We start from the raw sequence: 20,171 nt of genomic DNA on the forward strand, positions 1-20,171 counted from the left end.
CCCCCATGACCAAAGAGGAAGCTTCTGGAGCTCGGCCCCATGACCCCAGAGGTGCTGAGTGACAAAGGCCCATCCCTCACGTGGCACGATCATCTGCCCGCAGCCAGCTGCAGGGGGGCAGGGTGGCCGGCAGGTTAGCAGGGGGCAGGCGGAGGGGCTGCTCCAACACTGGAAGCCAACTCTCGGGAGCCCCAAACCCCAAAGACTGGCACAGCCTGGCTGGGGGTCGGGCGGGGCTCTGGCGGCAGGTGCCTGGGTCACCTCCCTGCCCGGGTTCCACCCTTGCAGCTCTGGGACTTGGGGCAAAGCCCACTCCCTCCCTCTGCCTGGCCGTCCCCTCCCCCCACCCCAGGAAATGCTTCCCAAGTCAACACCAACCATGAACTTTCCCTTTGATTTGGAAAGCCTAGGATTTTGTGGCAAACTTGCTTTTAGAATGATAACCAGAGGGCTCTGAGCCACCTGGCTGGACCTCAGCTGTTGTTATATGGTGTCAGGTAGCATGCGCGTAAGAATTGCGGCTACTGCTCCGTCCACAGGCCACCCGGGGTGCAGAGCCGGTGAGCGCCCAGCTGCTCAGCCCAGTCAGGTGGGATTATGGTCACCAATGCCGTCTTCTGTAGAGAGGGTAAGTTACCCAGGTGCTCAGCCTGGTGGGCAGAGCCAGGCCTGAGCCCAGACGCCCTGGCCCTGGAGCCCATGGTCCTGCCTGACCCAGCACCATTTCATTAAAACACGTAGAGAAAGACACTCTACATCCTGTGTAGACTTTCTTAACCTCCTCTTTGCTACATGTTATTGTAGACCTGCTACATGTTAATGTAGACCTGCAACATGTTAACTTAGACCTGCTACATGTTAATGTAGACCTGCGACATGTTAACTTAGACCTGCTACAAGCTAACTTAGACCTGCTACATGTTAACGTAGACCTGCGACATGTTAACTTAGACCTGCTACATGTTAACGTAGACCTGCTACAAGCTAACTTAGAGCTGCTACATGTTAACATAGAGCTGTTACATGTTAACTTAGAGCTGCTACATCAAAACGGGAGGTGTTCTCAAAACAACCGCAACCTTCCAGCTTCGCACCGAATGTCTGCACAGCCAACAAGCTCCCTCCTGCCCCATTCACGTTCACACAGTCCCCACCTATCTTCAGAGACCTGAGACCTGGGCTCACGGCCAACGCCTAGGCTGCCGCTGTGCCCACGGCAGGCTGCCCATCAGAGCAATGGGCATGGCACCCTTAACTTGTAATCATGAAAATCTAGCCACAGGCCTGATACAATCTCACACCCTCCTAAGACAACCTACATTCACTGACTCTGAAGTGTCATGTTGCTGGCTGAGCTGTGTCTCGGGGCGGAAATTTCCACGGGGTAGCTCTCCAAGGTGGGTGCTGCATGTAAGTAGTCTCAGGGACGCAAGGCCTCCCAGAAAGAGTGAGACCCGCACCTGCCTTGCAGCAGCTCGGAGACATCAGGGTCCATTCACTCCTCGCTGGAGCCAGGGCTCAGAGAGAGAATAAAATTCCCCGGAGAACAACTCCGGGGAGCAGTGCGCCCACTTTCTACGCTGGGAGAGCAGACAGCTCAGGGAACGGGGGTGAGGCACCCCGGGCGCGGTGTGGCGGCTTGTGCCGGCTGCGCAAGCTACTGCACTGCTCCCAGCCTCACGAGAGAACACGGTAAGAAAACCTGCCCCACGGTTCCCGTCCACGACACCGTGACGAATCATTACTCTTATCAGGAGCGGTACTGACATCGTTAATCAAGCTGAGAACACAAAACCCCACCCTCAGCAAAGCTGGAGCTACGACCCTGTGATGCGTGAGCACTACCAGGTGCTCAGCTCTCCCCTGCGTGACCCAGGCCTCGCACCCTGACCAGCCCATTCCACGCACACAGAAACTGAGGCCCAAGGCCACATGGCCAACAGCGGCTGGAGCAGGCTGTCTGATCCCAAACCCAGCTCTCGCCACCCATGAAGCTGTGAGTGTGGCCGCTGGTGGCACCCAGGAGCCACCTCCACCAGGGCCCGCCAGCGGGCTCGTGGGCCAGGTACAGCCTGCAGCGTGCAAAGCACGCCCTCCCCGGAGGCGCCAGCTTCTTCTCTCTGCTTCTCCAAACCTCTCTCACGGGTTCTCGCTCTTCCGTTCATTCATTCATTCGCACGCCCATCCCGAGCCAGGTGCCAGGCTGGGCATCTGGGATGCAGGGAGAATGGCACAGTCCATCTTTGGAAGCTCAGAGGATGACAGACCCAAGATCACACGCTGAACACCAGATTGTGGGGACACAAGGATGCCAAGGCACCCAGAAAGGACCCTCCTGGCCACGGAGGAATGGATGAGTGATGGCTGGCTCCCTGCAGCCTGGAGGATGTTGGGGGAGAGGGTGCAGCCCAGGCAAGAAAACACAAATGCTTCCAGGCAAAGACCCCTGCCCTGGGAGTGCGGCTCAGCGTGCCCACACAGAGGGGATGTGGGGAGGCAGGGGTGGGAGAGGAGCAGGGAGGGCTCCAGGAGAGAGGCCCCGTCCAGGCTCAGCACCCGGAGATTCCCAGCGCAGAGACGTCTCCTGTTCTGCCATCAAGGTACAGCTCTCAAGCAGGGACAGAGAGGGTGACCGTGCGGTAACAGGCGTCCTGGCCTGTCTCTGAGCCAGATGGAATCGGGACAGGGAAAGGCTGCCGCTGGCCCAGGACACACGGTGCCTTCACACCCACCTAAGGAGAGGACGAGGAGCCCGTGGCCAGATGGCTCCTGGCTCATGCTGTTTGGGACACGGCCCCTTCCTGGACAGACTCGTCTGTGGCTCTTTAGAAACGAGAAACCCACAGGCTTCCACTGCAGAGAACAGGGGCAAAATGGGACGTTAAACATTAGGGCTCCGGTCTCCCACCAGACCCCTGCAGAGAGCCTGAGCTCCCGTCAACAGCAAGGCGACATGCCACAGGCGACACGTGACATGTGACATGTGACACGTGACAGGGGACATGCGACATCTCCGTTATTATCACTGGCCCCTTCCTTCCTGCTGCCACGGGTTTCCGCCTGCCTCAGGGGCAGAACCTCAGGACGACCTCAGCAGCGCTCATGGCCCCTCTGGCTTCCTGCGCCGCAGCGAGAGCAGACTTGAGAGGCGGAATCTACAGAGGCTTAAAAAAAAAAAGGCCAACTTGAGCACCACAAAATCACAAATGCAAGCCAGCGACGGAAACACGGGTACAGAACCACCAAGCGCCTTGCTCGGCTTGCCTGTGAAGAACGGCGGTAAAGCCAGCCCCCCGGAGCCGGTGCAGCCGGGGTCTGGGCCAGTCCTGGTTCCTGAGGCCACCCAGGCCATCCCAGGCCTCCCAGATGTGCGGATGGAGCCCGGCAGCCACACCTGCGGGCTCCCAGCCAGCCAGTGAGCCGGGGCAGGGCGCACACCTCGCAGCTGGGCTGTCACTCATCTCTGCCGCCCCACGTGCCCGGGGTGGACGTGACTCAGGAGGGAAGTGCGACCTGTGGCCGAGTCCAGATTCCACCCGGCTTAGAAGAGGCAGCTTCAGATTCCTAAGGGGGAATTCCAATGTTCCCGAAACTCCCTGCTCCCCTCCCAGGGCAACCACAGGCAGGGCCCACCCCCACCCCCACCCCCGCCCCCGGGAGCCCTGCCTTTCCGCACTCTGCCCGCTGCAGAGACCACCAGGCTTCTCAGCGTCCCAGGTGCCCCAGGAGGGGCTGCGAGGAGCCCCGTCTGCCTGCCACTTCCTTTCTCAGGAAACCTCCCAATTGAGCTTAATCAGAAGGAGCGGGGCCAGTGGGGGGCTGCTAGCAAGCACCGCCCGTTCCACAGAGAGGATGTTCCTGGACAGGAGCCGGCACTGAGCCCTGGGGTTGCGAGGCTGCCGCCCCCACCCCCGGCTCCTCCACGCGCAGCAACAGCGCCCCGCGCAGCCAGCCAATCCTGCGGCTCCTCGCTGCCGCCGCCGGGGTTACCCTAGAGCATTGACCGATAGTAACCCCGGCGCGGGCTGCGGCGGGCAGGCACTGCGCACGCGCAGCAGCGCGCACCTGCCCAGCCCGCACCTGCGGGCGCCCTGATGCTGGGTGTGAGTGTTTCTCCCAGTCATTCAGAACTCAGAGTTCCCAAGGAACACGGAAATCCTGCACGCAGATCCACGTCCGAGCAGAAGGAAACAGGTGCCCGGGATGGGCCCCAGGCCTGTGGGGCCATTGTCTGCAGCAGGCACAGAGAGGAGGGGTTTTCCGCGGTGTTTAAAGGCTACCACCCTGCCAGGCAGAGCCTCGGGTTCCGGGGGAGTGCGAGTGACAAGGGACCGGAGTGAACTCGCCCCCAGCAGGGAGTCTGGGCCGAGCACAGGTGGCTCCTCCCCGGGGGCACAGCTCTCAGGGCGTAGGGGTCGTTCCTCTGCCGGATGGGGGCCGGCGCCCACCAGCAGCCCCTGAAGGAGTCCCTGGGGAGGAGCTGTGTTCTGTGGCGCCCCCACCTGTCACCAGGCCTGAGGTTGGCTTCGTGTCCTGGGCAGGAGCCGCTGAATGCAGTCTATGGCAGGTGGGCCTGGGAATTAGACCGGAGAGGGGTTCTCAGGGGCTTTCTGAGAGGCAGGCAGCCTGCCTGAGCCCTAGGCCTGCCCCTTCCAGAGAGGGGTCCTGGCACCTGCCTCTTCCTCCCTGCAGGCCTCCGGGATAAGCTGCTGTGTCTCGGATGGGGCTCCCCTAAGCTGAGGCAATGTGGTAGAGCCAACAGCATCGGCTCAGCACACACCACTTATTTTTAGTTTAAAAAAAAACACACACACACACTTCTCCCAAAAACAAGTGGGAGGGGAGAAAAGCAGCTGAGAAATCCCACAAAACCCATGCCAGAATGTTTACTCGCAAGACAGCAAGAGGGAAGTGGGAGCTGAGCCCCAGGGCGGGGCTTTCCTGGTCAAAGGGCACCCAGCTGCCTGCACAGCGGGACACAGCGAGAGGCCCAGGCCCTGCTCCTCCACCCGCCCCACCCTGACCAGAGACAGCCTGAGCAAGGGCTGCCCGGCCGGGGGTGCCACTGGATGCCCACCACCCGCAGCAGGACCCCGGCCTCCTGGGCTCCAACGGCCCCCCGCCTCTCATCAGCCCCTTTCTCGGCAGCCCTCGGCGTTATCGGTTTGCACTTTGTCCGGCTTTCCCCCCCGCAGTCTGAGCTCATCTCGAAACCGGGGCGCCTTACCCTGCAGAGTCCGGAAAGCAGAAGTTGGGTAAGGAATGCACGTTACTCAAGGTCAGACTTCAGGCCCCAGACAGAAGCATTTTCTAAGGATGGGAGTTGTGTAAGTACAGCCCTGCTCCCCGGGGGTGTCGAGGGCCGGCTGGGGCTGGAGGCCACACAGGGTGGGGGTAGGGCACAGCTCCGGACTCTACATCCAGGCCTCCATGGGACACAGTCACAGCCTCAAAGCCACGGAATGCCACTTACCCCACAGAGAACACAAAGCTGGCTAACCACACACAGCTGCCCAAGCCGGCAGTGGCGCTCTGGGCTGCCGGCCAGCCCGGGGCCCAGCAGGTGCACCAGCTGCCAACCTTGACTCTGAACACCCCAGCGCCTCCTCACAACATGAGCAAAACCACTCGCCGCTGCGCGCATTTTATTTGAGGGCAACGCTTTCCTCTGCGGGTTCTGGACCTGCGGGGAGAGAGGGGCACTCTACTACAAACTCCCGGGCTGCGCCGTCTCCCCAAATGCATTTAATCTGCCCCACGTGGTCAGCTTTGCTCCTTAGAGAAGCTAATCTGTTCATTCTCGCACCGACCTCCAAGGAGCGGCGTTGGGTTACCAAGCGCTTTTTTGGCTGCCAATTAATAAACAAAAGAAACCTTTCGTGTTCAGCCGCGGTTCTTGGACTTGGTGAATTGGGTTCGGGCTTAAGGGAAGGTGAACTCGACCCGTTCCCAGGCTGCTAGCAGCTGTTAGAGGCAGGCAGCGGGCACCCGCCGTGCCAGTGAGAAGGACGTCCTTGGGAAGTTCACCCGTGACATCGGTGCCCACTGAGCAGAGCGTGGTCCTGCAGTCTCACCGCAGTGCCGAGCTGGCTGAGGAATGGGACCACCTCCAGGAGGGGACGGCCAGTCGGGGGGCGCAGGGCGAGGGGGAGACGCCAGGGCCAAGGCTGGCAGGGCCCACAAAGCCGTGTCCATGGCTTCGCTGTCCATGCTTTGCAACCACGGACCTCCAACTCCAGGTCCCGGCTGATGAAGGATTGGCTCCCCACGCTACAGGGAGGAGGTGTGCGGGCTGCAGGGGGTGCGTGGCTGGCGGGAAGGAGCCGTGGGCTCCTTGAACATCCAGGTTCTCCCAGTGAACTGACAGGGCCCCCTGACTGGGGAAGTCACACACAGGCTATCTCACAGGAGGCAGCTGTGAGAGTCAGCCCTGTCCCAACGCCTCCGGGGAGCCCCCCAGGTGGAGGAGCCCCCCAGGTGGGGGAGCAGAACCGTTCCCCTGCCATGGCCCTGAGTGGCACCCTGGCCACCCAGTACTGAGAACCTAAGAAGTGGACGCCGTGAGTTTGCCGAGGTGACGCAGGGCCACTGTTTGCGAACGCCGCGCCTGCACCAAGGAATCCCTGGGGACAGCCCCCCCCCCCCCCCCCCCCGCACCGAGAGATGCAGCCAGTGAAGCTCCAGCCCCGAGGGGAAGCGCTGGAAGCTGTTTCCTGCCACACCTGGTGAGGGCCGACGTGGCACCGCCCTTCGCTCCGTCCTGCTGGGGGAGGCAGCCCCCTGCACGCTCCCGGCTGCCTTGTGAGACACCTCTGCAGCCTCACCTAGCAGGCCCCCTTCCTGCTCCTGCGCCGGGGGGTCGCATGGAGCCACCCCGCGCTCTCCTGGAACCCAGTCCCCTTCCCGGAATCCCTAAAGGGATCTATCATGACGCGTCCGGCTCCTCTTGGCCGCCCAGGCCCTGTGGAAGCGCCGCAGAACTGAAGAGAGGGCGGACTGAACTTGGGAAGGTGTTTACAGGCATGTTTACGGCCGAGAAGCAAACCCACACACATCACGTGAGGTGCGGCCGCCTGGGGTGCTCACCCCTCCCTGGCTCGGCGAGGGTGAGGCTGGAGGGCTGGCCCCATGCCATGGCCAAGACCACGTCCAGACAGGTGAAGCCACATTCCACGGTCCTCAACATGTCCTGGCAGGTGAAGCCCCATTCCATGGCCAAGACCACGTCCAGACAGTGGGCAGGATGAAGACTGGCAGGGAAATCTCTCTGAAGGGCCAGCTGCGGTTACTTTGGAGGCACAGTGGGCACACCAGCCTTGCACACTGGGGAGGAGACTGGACTGTGCTAGGCTCTCCAAAGGGACAGCCGGGCAGAAGGAAACCAAGGCTGAGGCCCAGTCGCGGCCACGCCCCTCATTCCAGCCATGTGGTGGGTGGGGGTCGGTGTGCTGCCCGCCACAGGCCTAGGCAGTTCCTGGGGGGTAACTGACCCTGGCCTGCCATCCACGGGCCTGGTCTCGCGTCTCGTCGTCCCTGGGCCCTTGGGTGACCTTGGGTCATCTCTGAGCCTCGTGGTCCCCCAGGAGTGAGTGGGTGCACGGAGGAACTGGGACGGTGTGCGGCCAGCAGGGGTCCATCTTGATGGACACGGGGGCCATTCCGAGTGTCTTAACTGATCACCAGACCACCATTCCGGGGTTCTGGGAAGATTCCTACAGGCCTGACACAGCCCTGTGGTTTAACTTGGCAGGGCCTCTCCCGGCAGTGAGAAAGGACAGATATTCCCGTGAATCCAGTTCACATCTCAGTCGGCACCCGTCTCAGACGCGAACCTCAAAACCCGCAGACAGACCCCGAGCCCCAGAAAGGGTCTTGACAGTGTGGCTTTCGGCATCTTTAACAGAAATGAGGAGTTAAAGGCCCAAAAAGGAAAAAGAAAAAACCAGCAAACGCTGGTCTCCTTGGTCCACCAGGTGCTTGGAAAAGCAAATCTCAACGCCAAGAAAAACGAGCCACAAACCAAACCCCAACACCCCGGCGGCTGCTCTCCTGGCAACCCAAGGCACTGCAAAGGCCTGGCCCAACCCCGGCCTCCCACAAAGAAACCAAACCTAATCGAACGAGGAGGCCAGGGTCCCACAGTCCATCAGTGAGCCCATGGCCCCAAGGCTTGGAAATCAGTCCAGTGTGGCATGCGTGGAGAGATGCCTGGGAGCTGATAGCGCAGAGACAGAGACGTAAGCCCCAAGAGAGATAAAGTCAGAATTTCACCTCTCATCCCTACATCCCTGGAGAAGGGAGATAAAATCAGAATTTCACCTCTCATCCCTACACCCTTGGAGAAGGGAGATAGAATCAGAATTTCACCTCTCAACACTGCATCCCCTGCAGCCAGTTCAGCCTCACACCCCGTGTTGTTCTCCACCCCACCCTCTGCATTCTCATCCAGGGGGCCAAACAGGAAGAACCTGTATGAAGGAATGCACCTCCGCCTACTGCCCGTCCCCTCCGGACCCCCAGGCCCGCCTAAGAGATGCAGCGGCCGGCCCCTGCTCTGTGCCTCCCGGACTTCATTTTCGTTGGATAGATCCGGTCTGGCTGTGGGTCAGTAAGCCTTTTCCCGACAGAAGCCGCTGGGATCTCCTGGGCGCAGGCCCTGGGCAGAGAGCCCCACGCGCTCCATTGTCCAATGTGGCCACTCCCACCCTAATAAAAAGGAGCCCCATAGACTCTCCTCATCACCCTGTTCCCTTCACCTGGAAGAATCCCATCTCCCGGGCTCTCTTCTTCTTCTTCTTTGAAAAAAGATTTATGTATTTATTTGAAAGTCAGAGAGAAGCAGAGAGAGAGAGGTCTTCCATCCGCTGGTTCACTCCCCAGATGGTTGCATTGACCAAAGCTGAGCCAATCAGAAGCCAGGAGCCAGGAGCTTCTTCCGGGTCTCCCATGCAGGTGCAGGGGCCCAAGGACTTGAGCCATCTTCTACTGCTTTCTCAGGCCACAGCAGAGAGCTGGATCGGAAGTGGAGCAGCCGGGTCTCAAACCAGCGCCCATATGGGATGCCAGGACCACAGGCAGTGGCTTTGCCCCCTACGCCACAGGGCCGGCCCCGCGGGCTCTCTTCTTAACAAGCATCCACCTGACAGAAGGCAAAGTCCACTTTCAAGAGCGTTGCACTCGGGGGAGCAGGACCAGAGCTGAGCCACTTCATCAGGCTACGGCCGTCCCCTGACACGCCGGTGTGTGACGGCACCGGAGCCAGCAGGGTTCCAACCCCTGGGTCCCATCAGCTGGGGCCACGCCAGGCGCCCCCTGGGGGAGAGTCATTACCGCACGAGAAGCTGGTGGCACATCCTCGGGACGCACTGTTTTCCCCTGAGAACGGCTCCTGTCACAATTACGCTCTACCAGGAATCTATTATGCGGCCTCTCTTCCTTCCAAAGGTGTCATTAGTCACCGGGAGAATCGCATCCTGGACAGAAAGTGCGAGGCGTCCGTCAGGTGCCGGCCTGGCGCTCGGCGAGGCAGAGAGGCTAAGATCGGTGCCTGGCGACTCCCCTTGAGGATTCCGCCGTGGATTCACGCGGCGCTGTCTGAGCCGGGTACACGGCCCTCTTCTCCGTCTTCCCCCATTAAAATAACGACGTGAGAGTTCACGACACACTGTGGCACGACGCCCGGCGTGGCGGCCACTCCCGTGTGGGGCTTGCGTCCTAGCCCGTGTCTGGGAGGTGCCGCGGGAAGAGAAGGCTTGCCTGGAACCCACCGGCGGGGCCACGGCCTCCCTAACTCAAGGAAACTCGTCCTGGGAGCGGGAGCCCCGGGTCCCGGCGTCAGCTCTGACCTTCAGCAAATCACTTCCCCTGCCAGGCTCCTCGGGTGACACGGCGGGGGGTGGGGGGGGGCGCTGTCCAACGTCTTCTCTCCCCCTCACAGAGGCCCAGCCCGAGCCCTGCCACGATGCCTGACCCCAGAGCTGGCTTTTTAAAAGTTGACTACATGATACTGACAGCGAAACTAGTTCAAGTGAGAGTAAGACCAATGGCTCCCGCCCCCAAGGTCACCCTGGGAGCCACACAGAGAGGGTGGCAGAGGCCACCAAGAGATGAGAGACAGCAGCTGGGATCCGACTTCCCGCTCACCCAAGTCATTGCCGGGAATGGTCACCAGGTCACCAGCCATCGGAGGGGCGGCAGTGGTGTCGGGAAGAATCCCCGTGGCGGGCCAGAGGCGGGCACGGAGGACCAGTGCAGCAGGGCAGACAGACAGCAGCGGGCAGCCCTGACCCTGGGCCCAGACTTGGCACGCACTTCTCTGTTCTGTCCCGGTGCAGCTCTAATTGGGGAAATACGGCGCCCAAGCTCAGCGTCCCTAGCCCCAGGATGCAGCACTGCAGGGCACCTGGTGGGGAGAGCACCTGCCCGGCGCCCTGCACTGGGGAAGGCTCTCCGTTCCCCGCTGGGCCTCCAGCCCACAGGGTCCCCGGGCCCCCGAGCCCCAGCAGGAGCTCTGCTTGCCCGCTGCGGTGTGCACCCTGCGCTGGGCTAGGCGTGGCCCCCATGCTGGACTGCACGCCGCGGGCTCGCGGCCCCGGCCCCGGGCCTGCCCTCTCGCCATCTCAGGCCTCGCCTGGCCTCGGGTTCCTGCCGGCTGCAGTGATGAGCCTTCTAGATTCTGATCTGCAGGCCTTGGAACAAAGGAAGGGCAGGGGAGAGAAGAGGGCTCCAGGGGCTGCCTGGGACAGGGGTGGGGCCGGGGAGGAAACCGGCAGCCGAACCACGCTTGGCTGTGATGTTGAGAAACTGCCGACGGCCGACCTACGAAGCCTGCCGTGCCCTCTGCTCCACCGACTGACTCATGGGCAGGTCCCACGAGGCCGCTTCCTACTCCTCCCCGCCCGAGCCCACAGAGGTTACTGTAGGGCAAGTGCCAGGCCAGGGCCGGCTGGGGCCTCCCCCTCACCTGCTGGCTGACCTTGACAGGGAGAATTCAGGCCTGGGAAGCCACCCACCCACCGAGGCCGTGACACGCTTCACGGACAACCCCCGTGCCCTTACACGGTGGCTTCAGCCCCAATGCCCACGCTTCTGCACAGCCACACACCTGCGTTTCGCGGCACGCCCATCCCGGCACTGCCATGGCCGCGTTCCCCTCACGCGTCTGCCACACCTTGTCTCGGTCGCCGACCAGCACAAAACATCAAGACTCTGCCGCGTCCCCGGCAGTGAAGCCTTCCCTGTCGCTGAGGTGAAAGGTGTCGCCCCAGGATGAACTGCCGACAAGCACCAAAGAACAGGCGCCAACCTGAGGCTGGCACAGCCCTTCTTCCTAACAAAGCAGGCTGGCAGGCTCCGAGCGTGGCTCAGGTGGCCCTGCTACCTGCATGGCCTTGAGAGGGTGTGGCCTCTGCTCCCTGGTGCAAACAGACATGAAATCTACAACAGCCGGGCTGCCTGGCTCCCAGCTCCCAGGTTCAGCCCCTCAATGTCCTAAAGCTGTGAATTTACAACCGCAGGTGCTGCCTGTGCCACCTGTCTCAGAGCCTTAGCTCCGAGAGTGGCAAAACCAAGCAAAGAGGCAGTGGAAGACACACGACTTCAAAGGACAAGGCAGTAGTCCCGGCTGCTCTTCTTCCCAGAGGCGGAACCTGCGGGGAGCCAGTGGAGCGTCCCAAGAAATCATCCCATTCCCCGTGACACCTGGCCCGCCTGTGTCGTTCCAGGCTCCTCCCAGGTTGTCACCGATTCTGCAGGCGCCAGTGCCCACCGTGCCTTGGAGATGTCTGCCCAGGTCCCTCTCCCCAGGAGCTCCCCCACCCCGAAGGACCCGGCCAAAGTCGGTGCCGGGCGTGTGAAGAGAGGGAGGTGAAGAGTTTCCATGAGATGAAAGCCATCGGCTGTGACTCCCCGGTGTGCGGTGACTCCACGCTCAAAACCGGAGCTGGGAAAACGCCAGGTGCCCAGGCGCGGGCGCCCCCCCACCCCCCGGTCCCCGCCCCCCACAGCTCTCCAGGGGCCTCTGGGTCCCGCCCTCTTTGTGTTGATGGGGCTCCTGTTACAACAGTGAATTTTTCTTTGCAGACAAAGAGTTCTTCCAAGATCCTTGAGCAAACACCGGTTCTCAGAGCCCCACTCTGGGCCCCTGGCTGCGTTTTCACGCCTGCGCGGGGAGGCAGTGAGCCCCTGGCTGCGTTTTCACGCCTGCGCAGGGAAGCAGTGCCCGTCTCCCTCCCAGCTCTGCACAGGCAGAAATACTCTGGTTCCATCTCGAAAGACCACCACCACCTGCAGCCACCACTGCACACCTCGACACCCGCCAGCCCTCCAGGAATTCCTCCCAGGGCTCCAGCATCTCTCACCCAAAACTCCCCAGTCCCAACCGCTCCAGCGCGGGAAACTGAGTGAGGTTGGAGCCAGAATGCAGCTGCACTGAAAACACTGCACGAGGGCCGACACAGTGGCGTAGTGGGCTGAGTCTCTGCCTGCAGTGCCGGCATCCCACGTGGGCGCCAGTTCGAGTCCCGGCTGCTCCACTTCCAATCCAGCTCTCTGCTGTGGCCTGGGAAAGCAGTGGAGGATGGCCCAAGTCCTTGGCCCCTGCACCCATGTGGGAGACCTGGAAGAAGCTCTTGGCTCCTGGTTTCCAATCTGCCTGGCTCCAGCCGTTGTGGCCATCTGGGGAGTGAACCAGCAGATAGAAGACCTCTCTCTCTCTATCTCTGTAACTCTGCCTCTCCAATAAATAAATTTAAAAAAAAACTTTAAAAAAATACACTGCATAAGATCACCCAGCCTCTGCACCCCCGCGTCCATGACACATAAACGGATTCAGCATCTGGATTTTTGGGCCCCATCCCGGGCCCTCTCGTGGCGTATACACCAGTATTCCCAAACTCGACAAGACACAGATCCACAGCACCGCTGGCCTCGAGCATTTGGGATGAGGGAGAACCAACCTGCGCCGGCACCTCTGGCTGTCAGAGCCAGGGCGAGCCCCGAGGCCGCCTAACGCACCCGGCCACTTCACGGTGGGAAGAGCCGCACGTCTGCAGGTACAGGCAGTGGCCGTGCTGAGCGGAGACCTCAGCTTCCCAGCTTACAGCCCAGATTCTTCCCGAACCACCCGCGCTTCCCGCGCCGCCCCTCCCAGCCGCCCCCGCCCCCGCCCCTACCTTTCTTCCTCCACCAGGGTCCCTCCGGAACCGAGTAGGAAAGGTCCTTGAATTCGATGTTCACGGCCGCCCTCCGCGGCAGGGAGGAGAAGCGCTGAGCCTCCGTGAGGCTGTTGTCCACCTTCGTCAAGTGCCCGTTCATCAGCTCCGTCTCCGCGGAGTCCATGTTGCCCGAGAACCCGTCGTCCACCGAGACGCACACGGACGTGGGCTCGGTCATCGCCGCAGAGTAGCCGCTGGCGTTCTGGAGAAACAGAGAGGACGACGGGACCCGTGAGGAGCTGCCCCGAGCACCTGAGAGAGCAGCGGGCGAGCCGGCGCTGGGCTGGGGTGCAGACCGCACCCCGGAAGACAGGGGCTCCCTGGTGGGGGCCTGGAGCCAGGTGCCAGGCACGGCGTCATTCGCTGGCCACTCAATCCCAGCCTGCCGCAGGGGTGCCTCAGTGCTGCGGTGCCGCCTGCGGGTGCGCCCCAGTGATCCTGTGGGCCTGACCGGGTCTCCAGCCCCCACCAGGGGCCTGACCGGGTCCCCAGCCCCGACCACAGGCCTGACCAGGTCCCCAGCCCTGACCACAGGCCTGAAATGGTTCCCAGTCCCCACCACAGGCCTGATGCGTTCCCCAGCCCCGACCACAGGCCTGACCGTGTCCCCAGTCCCCACCACAGGCCTGACGTGGTCCCCAGCCCCAACCACAGGCCTGACCGTGTCCCTACTCCCCACCATAGGCCTGACTCGGTCCTCAGCCCTGACCACGGGCCTGACACAGTCCCCAGTCCTGACTACAGGCCTGACACGGTCCCCAGCCCTGACCACAGGCCTGATGCGGTCCCCAGCCCTGACCACGGGCCTGACCATGTCCCCACTCCCCACTATAGGCCTGACGCGGTCCCCAGCCCCGACCACAGGCCTGATCGGGTCCCCAGCCCCGACCACAGGCCTGAAATGGTCCCCAGTCCCCACCACAGGCCTGATGCGGTCCCCAGCCCTGACCATGGGCCTGACATTGTCCCAGCCCCGACCACGGGCCTGACCATGTCCCCAGTCCCCACCATAGGCCTGATGCGGTCCCTAGCCCCCATCACAGGCCTGACGCGGTCCCCAGCCCCGACCACAGGCCTGACGCGGTCCCCAGTCCACACTACAGGCCTGATGCAGTCCCCAGCCCTGACCACGGGCCTGACGCGGTCCCCAGTCCCCACCACGGGCCTGACGCGGTCCCCAGCCCCGACCACAGGCCTGATGCGGTCCCTAGCCCCGACCACAGGCCTGACCGTGTCCCCAGCCCTGGCCTCCAGGGCGTCATTGTCTCTGGCAACCCTTTTTCTTCCTTCCATTAAAGACGCACCAGATACAATGTTACACCTGGATGGGGGAGGAGGTTTACTTTGGATTCACAGCCCCCAGGCGCTACATCACTGTCAGGGAAGCACCCAGTGATCTGTTCACGGTGCCCGCCCCAAAACGTGAAACTGAAAACGTCCAATCCAAAGCCAACCACTCTGGCACCTTCCCGCAGAATCTCGCGGAAGCTCACGGAGAACCACGGCTGCCGCCGCCTGAGCCGCCGGGCTGTGCGGCTGCTCTGGGATTTCACTTGAAAAGTTTCCACCTTGCTGAGGACGGCATTGGCTCTCGTGACTGCAGACCCAGAAGGAGCTCCTGGCTCCTGGCTCCTGGCTCCAGCCGGGCCGTTGCAGCCCTCTGGGGAGTGAACCAGCACATGGGAGACTCTCTCTCTCTACCTCTGTAACTCTGTCTTTCAAATAAGTAAAATAAATCTTTAAAAAAAAAATGAAAGAAATATGATGTTTTCCCCCTATACACAGACAAGGAAACGGACGCAACGCACAGGGGCAGGGGCAGGGGCAGGGGCAGGAGGGACCCCCAACCGTGAGAAACCGAGAAGCCGCTGGTGCCGGTCTCCCTGCGCCCCGAGACGACCTGGCGTCCTGCAGCTGGCCTTGTTCTGGAAGCTCCCATCAGAAGGTGAGTGAGCCACGTGCACACGCCAGGCCCCAAACACACCTGTGCAGAGAAAGGCCCTGGGCTTCCCGTGGCTTAGAAACCCCGCCCTCGCCGAGGAGGCGCAGGGACGGCCGAGGCACGGGAGAGCCCTCGGAAGCGAGTGCTGTGCTGCACCCGGGCCGGCTTCTCCTGAAGCCAGGAGGACGCCCATGTAGCCAGAGGCACGGCCCCACTGTGCCCCGCTCACGGCCGACAGGGTCAGGGCCACCCCCTCTGCCCCAGGAAGGGGGACCCGGCCACTGGTCCCAAGGAGGAAATGTGTCAGCCTGTGTGCACCCTGGGTCTGTTAGCCGCGTCCCCAGAGCTACTGGCCCCGCACCCTCGTTCATTACCAAAACCAAAGCACTCCTCCCGAGTCCCTGCGAGCCCGGCAGCTCAGGCCGGCACAGCACCCCACTGGGGCCTGGCCAGGGAGCTGGGGCCGCCCCACCCACGGCCGAGAGCCCACAAGTCTCTCCCCAACTCCCTCACCCCTCCTTAAAACTCAGGTGGGGGTGGGGGTGGGGGTGGGGGCACAGGACTCTGTCTCTGGAGTGAAAAGGCTGCTTTGCCATAGAAGAAAAAGATGCACAAACACACAGCACACACATCACAAACACAACATCATATATACCACTGCTACATACACACAACACACATCTACAGACCACACACACAACATAAACCACACACAGCATTCACAACACACATCACACAAACGTAACACCATACACACCACATGCCACACACACACAACATAAACCACACACAGTACACACACGCATGACAACACACATCACCTGCCACGCTACAGATGCACACATGCACTGCACCAAACACACACACACCACATCCCACGCAACTCGTCCCTCTGAAGTCTCAACCAAATCAACCCATAGCTCACTTGGGGGGTGGCTTTAGAGCCCTGAGTTGCAATTTGGGGCACCCACGTCCTAAGTCCAGCATCCTACCAACGCACACCCTGGGCGGCAGAAGGCGGTGGCTTCTGCTACCCACGCCGGAGACCCAGATGGAGATCCTGGCTCCTGCTGTAGGTCATCCACTCCTGTCCCCAGTGGTCACACAGTGAGGGGACACTGCTCCTCTTGTTGGGGACAGGGACAGCCTTCGTTCCAGCCGCCCACATACTGGCTTTCCCTGGGACTCTCTGCTGTAGCCACTGTACCCACTCATCTGACAAACGGAGCAGCAGGCAGACAGATGGACAGGAGCCACAGGCAGATGGACACACAGGGCCTCTGGTCTCAGCAAACTCAAGAAAACAAGCAGTGATGACAGCGAGGCGAGAACCGGCAGGGACTGAAAGGCCGTGGAACGCCACGCAGACGTGGGCGGGGCAATCAGCCCCAAATAAAATCTCAGCTGAGACTGGCGAGGGGGGACGGTGGCGCCGGTTCACGGCACTCCCTGCAAGGGAACAGCGTGTGCAGGGCCACAGCAGCAGCGACACAGGGGCGCTCAGACCTGTGGAGAGGCACGGGCTGGAGCGCCAGTGGGGCGGTGGGCAGGGCAGGGGGCAGGGGGCAGGGGCCTGACAGAGGATGAGACACACGGGGTCCAGCTGGTGCGGGGAGCCAGGGACCAGGGTTGCAGGATCCCAGCACAAGCACCTGCTGGGCTGGGACAGGCTGGGGGAGTGCAGGTGAGACGAGTGGACGGGCCAGCAGGACACAGCGGGGTGACTCAGTTGATTTGCGAGCCAGAGAGACTTACACTATAAAGTGTTGAGACCGCTGCCTCCTGCACGTAGGTGACTGTAACAATAGTGGCCATTGATGTTCAATGACAGCAGCGCCTGTTCAGCTCCAGCCCGGACAGACTGCACGGCTTAGCAACAGCTCCACCGGTGGGGCAGGCGGGGGGAACAAAACACAGCATGCCTGCCTCGCCCAACTCCCCCCCCCCCGGGGACGGGGACCCAGCAGCCCCAGGCCTGAGCCCGAGGTGTCCCACCCAGCGGCCAAAACAGCCCTCGGCCGGCCGAAGCTTAGCATCCTGCAGCCAGCTGCGGGTGTCTCTGGGCCATCAGGTGTAGGACACCCGGCAACAAATGAGGAGATCGCACAATGCAGCCCCAGCGCCACACAGGCCAGGGGCCCCCCTTCCTCCACAGGTGCGCCACGGCCTCGTCCGACGAGCAGAATCCCGGAGGCCACGTGGCCCACGGCAGCACCCTGGAAACATCCTCGGTGAGCAGGGCCAGCCCTGAGGTTGCCGCCAGCTTCTCCCAGCCTCTCACCCTTTAAGAACTGAACAAACGCCTCTCCCCTCCCCACTTGCCCCTTCCGTTGTTCTGGTCTCTGATCGCCCCCTACACACGGGCACACATGCACACGTTCACACACGCACACAGACACACACACACATGCACACACACACAGTTTGTGCTGTAAGAAACCACAAATCACAGCACGCTCACTCCTGGGTTGTCCCGACGGTCGCTGTGTTTTCCTGAGCAGAGTGGCAGAGTGCAGGGGTCTCTTAACGGCAGCCACCCCCCGGCTTGGGACAGGACACAGAGTCAGAGCGAGGACACTGTGGCCAGGCTGTGTCCACCCAGAGGGGGGCCTCCCTGGTGTCCTGTGGACCGATGATCCTCACGGCGACTGCCCACAGGAAAATTATCAAAATGTCACACCGTTGGGGCAGGTGGCAGCATCCCTTGGACACCTGCCCCCGGCGCTCTCTCCTCTGGCAAGCCAGCTTCTCCGGACTCACAGCTCACACGGCCAGCCCCTGCCAGACCCCAGGGCAGGGAGGGGACCGCAAAGCAAAGCTCAGCTCCCGGGAATCTCTTAGGGCTGAGTCAGTTTTTGTAAGGTTTAACACTTGTTTTCCTTCTGAGCTTTCAGCATGTGGCATTCCCGTATTCCCAAAGTCTCCCATCCAAGCAGGGACCAGGTCCAGCCCTGCTCACCCGGCATCAGATAAGAGCCAGGCCCCACCTGACCCTGCTCACCCACCGTCAGATAAGACCCCAGTCCTCAGGGTGATAAAAGGTTTCTGTTTTTTAAAACCTTCAGGATTTTTCAGGGAGAAAAATTCTTTTCTAACAAAACAATCTCCACTGGAAAACAACAACAACAACAACAACAACAGCCCAGCCATTAGCGCCGGCAAGTGAGAAGAGAACAGGTGGGCTACATCAAGCCACAGCGCGGATACAAAGCCGTCCCTGGAGACGCTGGTCCCACCCGCACTTGCCACCTTTGCCGCTCTAGAACTGGGCGACCCAGGAGCACCCAAGAGGCCCGAAGCTCTCTCTGCTGGCAGCTGACATCAATCTGATTCCTCCACTGTCAGCGTCCCCTTGGACGGACCCCAAGCAGAGGGATCTCCCCAAGTGGCCGCAAACCATCAGCCAGACAGGCGGGGGTCGGTGGTCCCCTTTCCGAGTCGGGGTTTCGCCGCTCTCCATCGCTGCGGGTCCCCCCGCCCCCGCCCTGCTCCTAACACGCGGGCGGCCCCATTCTATCGGTTTACACAAAACCATTATATAATGAGCTGGCGAGGCCCGGGTATGTTCTACAGTAACCTGTTTGGAATCAGAGGATGCAGCTGTCAGAACCGAGCATGCGCAGAAACACGGCCACTTTTTTTTTCCTCTTGAGCTCAAGGCAAGAGGTAACTGTCGGTCAAACCCTGCAGCGCCCTGCTGACTTCAAACACAGGATGCTAAAAATGAAATCGGGTGGGGGTGGGGGTGGGGGAGCCGGTGCGCGCCCCGCAAGCGCCCGGAGGCCGGGCATAGAGGCAGAAGAGGGGGTACTGCCTACCGGTCCTGCCGGCGCCCCGAAATCCAGCCCTGAGCGCCAAGCTGCGAGGTCGGCGCGCCAGGCGGAGGCGGAAGGCCCCGCGCGCCGTGCTGGAGTCGCTGAGCAAGGGAACAGGGCTGTAGCGGTAGCGGGGTCCAGCTCCGAGCCCGCCGGCCCCCCTACCCGCTCCGCAGCCCCAGCCCCCCCCCCAGAAGCGGGATGCGCGCCTCTCCCCAGCCGCCGCCCGGGTCGCTCCGGCGCGCGCACCGCGGCGGCCGGCAGGTGTCCGCTGGCCGTCGGCCCAGCAGGTCCGGAGCTGCTGTCCCCAGAGCCGCTCCTTACCCCCGAGCCCGGCTCTCCCAAGGGTGGCGCCAGAAGTCCCCGCTCAGAGGGACGCGACCCCCTGGGGCCCGTGCGCCCGCCCCTCCCCAGCGCGCCGCGGGCCCCCAAGGCCTCGCGTCCCCCACCGCAGGCGGACGGGGTCACGGCCATCTGTCCCCTGCTGGGACTGCCTCCCCGCCCGCTCCCGCTCCCCCACCTCGCGGCGCCCTCGCCCGCGCACGGCGCATCCCGGGGCGCCAGGTGGCCAGGGCGGGTCGGCCGGTGCCCGGCTCCGCTCCGAGGGCGCCCCTGGGTCAGCGCGCAGAGGACGCGCTCCGGACAGCAGGCGTCCGCGCGAGCATGCGGGGCTGCGCGAGCTTCCCGCTCTCCGGGCAACGCTCCCCGCGCCACCGCAGGGAAGGACGCGCGCACTCACCATGGCGGTGCCGACCGAGAAAGCGGCCATCAGACAGGCCATGCCCCGGGGGCGGCGGCGGCGGCTGGGACGCGGATGCGCTCGCTCGGGGCTGCGCGGCGGCGCCCGCCCGGCTCCCGCTCGGCCCCGCCCCGCCCAGCCCCGCGATTGGCCCACGCCGGGGGCCGGGCCGAGGCAGGTGCGCGTGCTCCTGTTGTGCCGCGGGGGGCGGTCCCCGAGCGGCTCCCTGCGTGAGACCACCGCTCCCTGCCGGTCTGTGCGGATGGGGCCGGCGGAGGGGGCGGGGGGGGGAGGCGTTGGGGAGGGAGGGGGACGCCTGGCGGCTGCTGTCTCCTTTTCGGCGTCCTCGTTGGGCCCCTCCCCGCCGGATGGATGCTGAGATCCGAAGAGGGACTCCCCCTGCCCCATCCGGGACCCCCGCGGAGGCTGTGGCGCGCGCGCTCACGCGTGGGACAATCCGC

The 20,171-nt window shown here is 62.6% G+C and overlaps 1 protein-coding gene across 3 annotated transcripts in view; it reads right to left on the reverse strand.

The window, feature by feature from the left end:
• The window catches only part of ABCG1 (ATP binding cassette subfamily G member 1), a 49,786-nt gene extending 29,917 nt beyond the window's left edge, over positions 1-19,869 (reverse strand). The window contains exons 1-2 of one of the 3 annotated variants that reach the window (XM_070073122.2): positions 19,711-19,869; positions 13,173-13,416 (exon numbers count right to left, since the gene is read on the reverse strand). In XM_070073122.2, coding sequence (XP_069929223.1) covers positions 13,173-13,416; positions 19,711-19,752 — 286 coding nt within the window. In that variant the 5' untranslated portion in view covers positions 19,753-19,869. Of the gene's footprint in view, positions 1-11,104; positions 11,148-13,172; positions 13,417-19,491; positions 19,514-19,710 lie in introns of those variants that run through there. The other 2 variants (XM_089330507.1, XM_070073123.2) reach the window with 2 other exon arrangements.
• Positions 19,870-20,171: the final 302 nt, after the last annotated feature.

The sequence above is a fragment of the Oryctolagus cuniculus genome, chromosome 4 (assembly GCF_051225735.1).
Source record: "Oryctolagus cuniculus isolate XC-2025 breed Fujian yellow rabbit chromosome 4, ASM5122573v1, whole genome shotgun sequence".
Lineage (NCBI taxonomy): Eukaryota > Metazoa > Chordata > Mammalia > Lagomorpha > Leporidae > Oryctolagus > Oryctolagus cuniculus.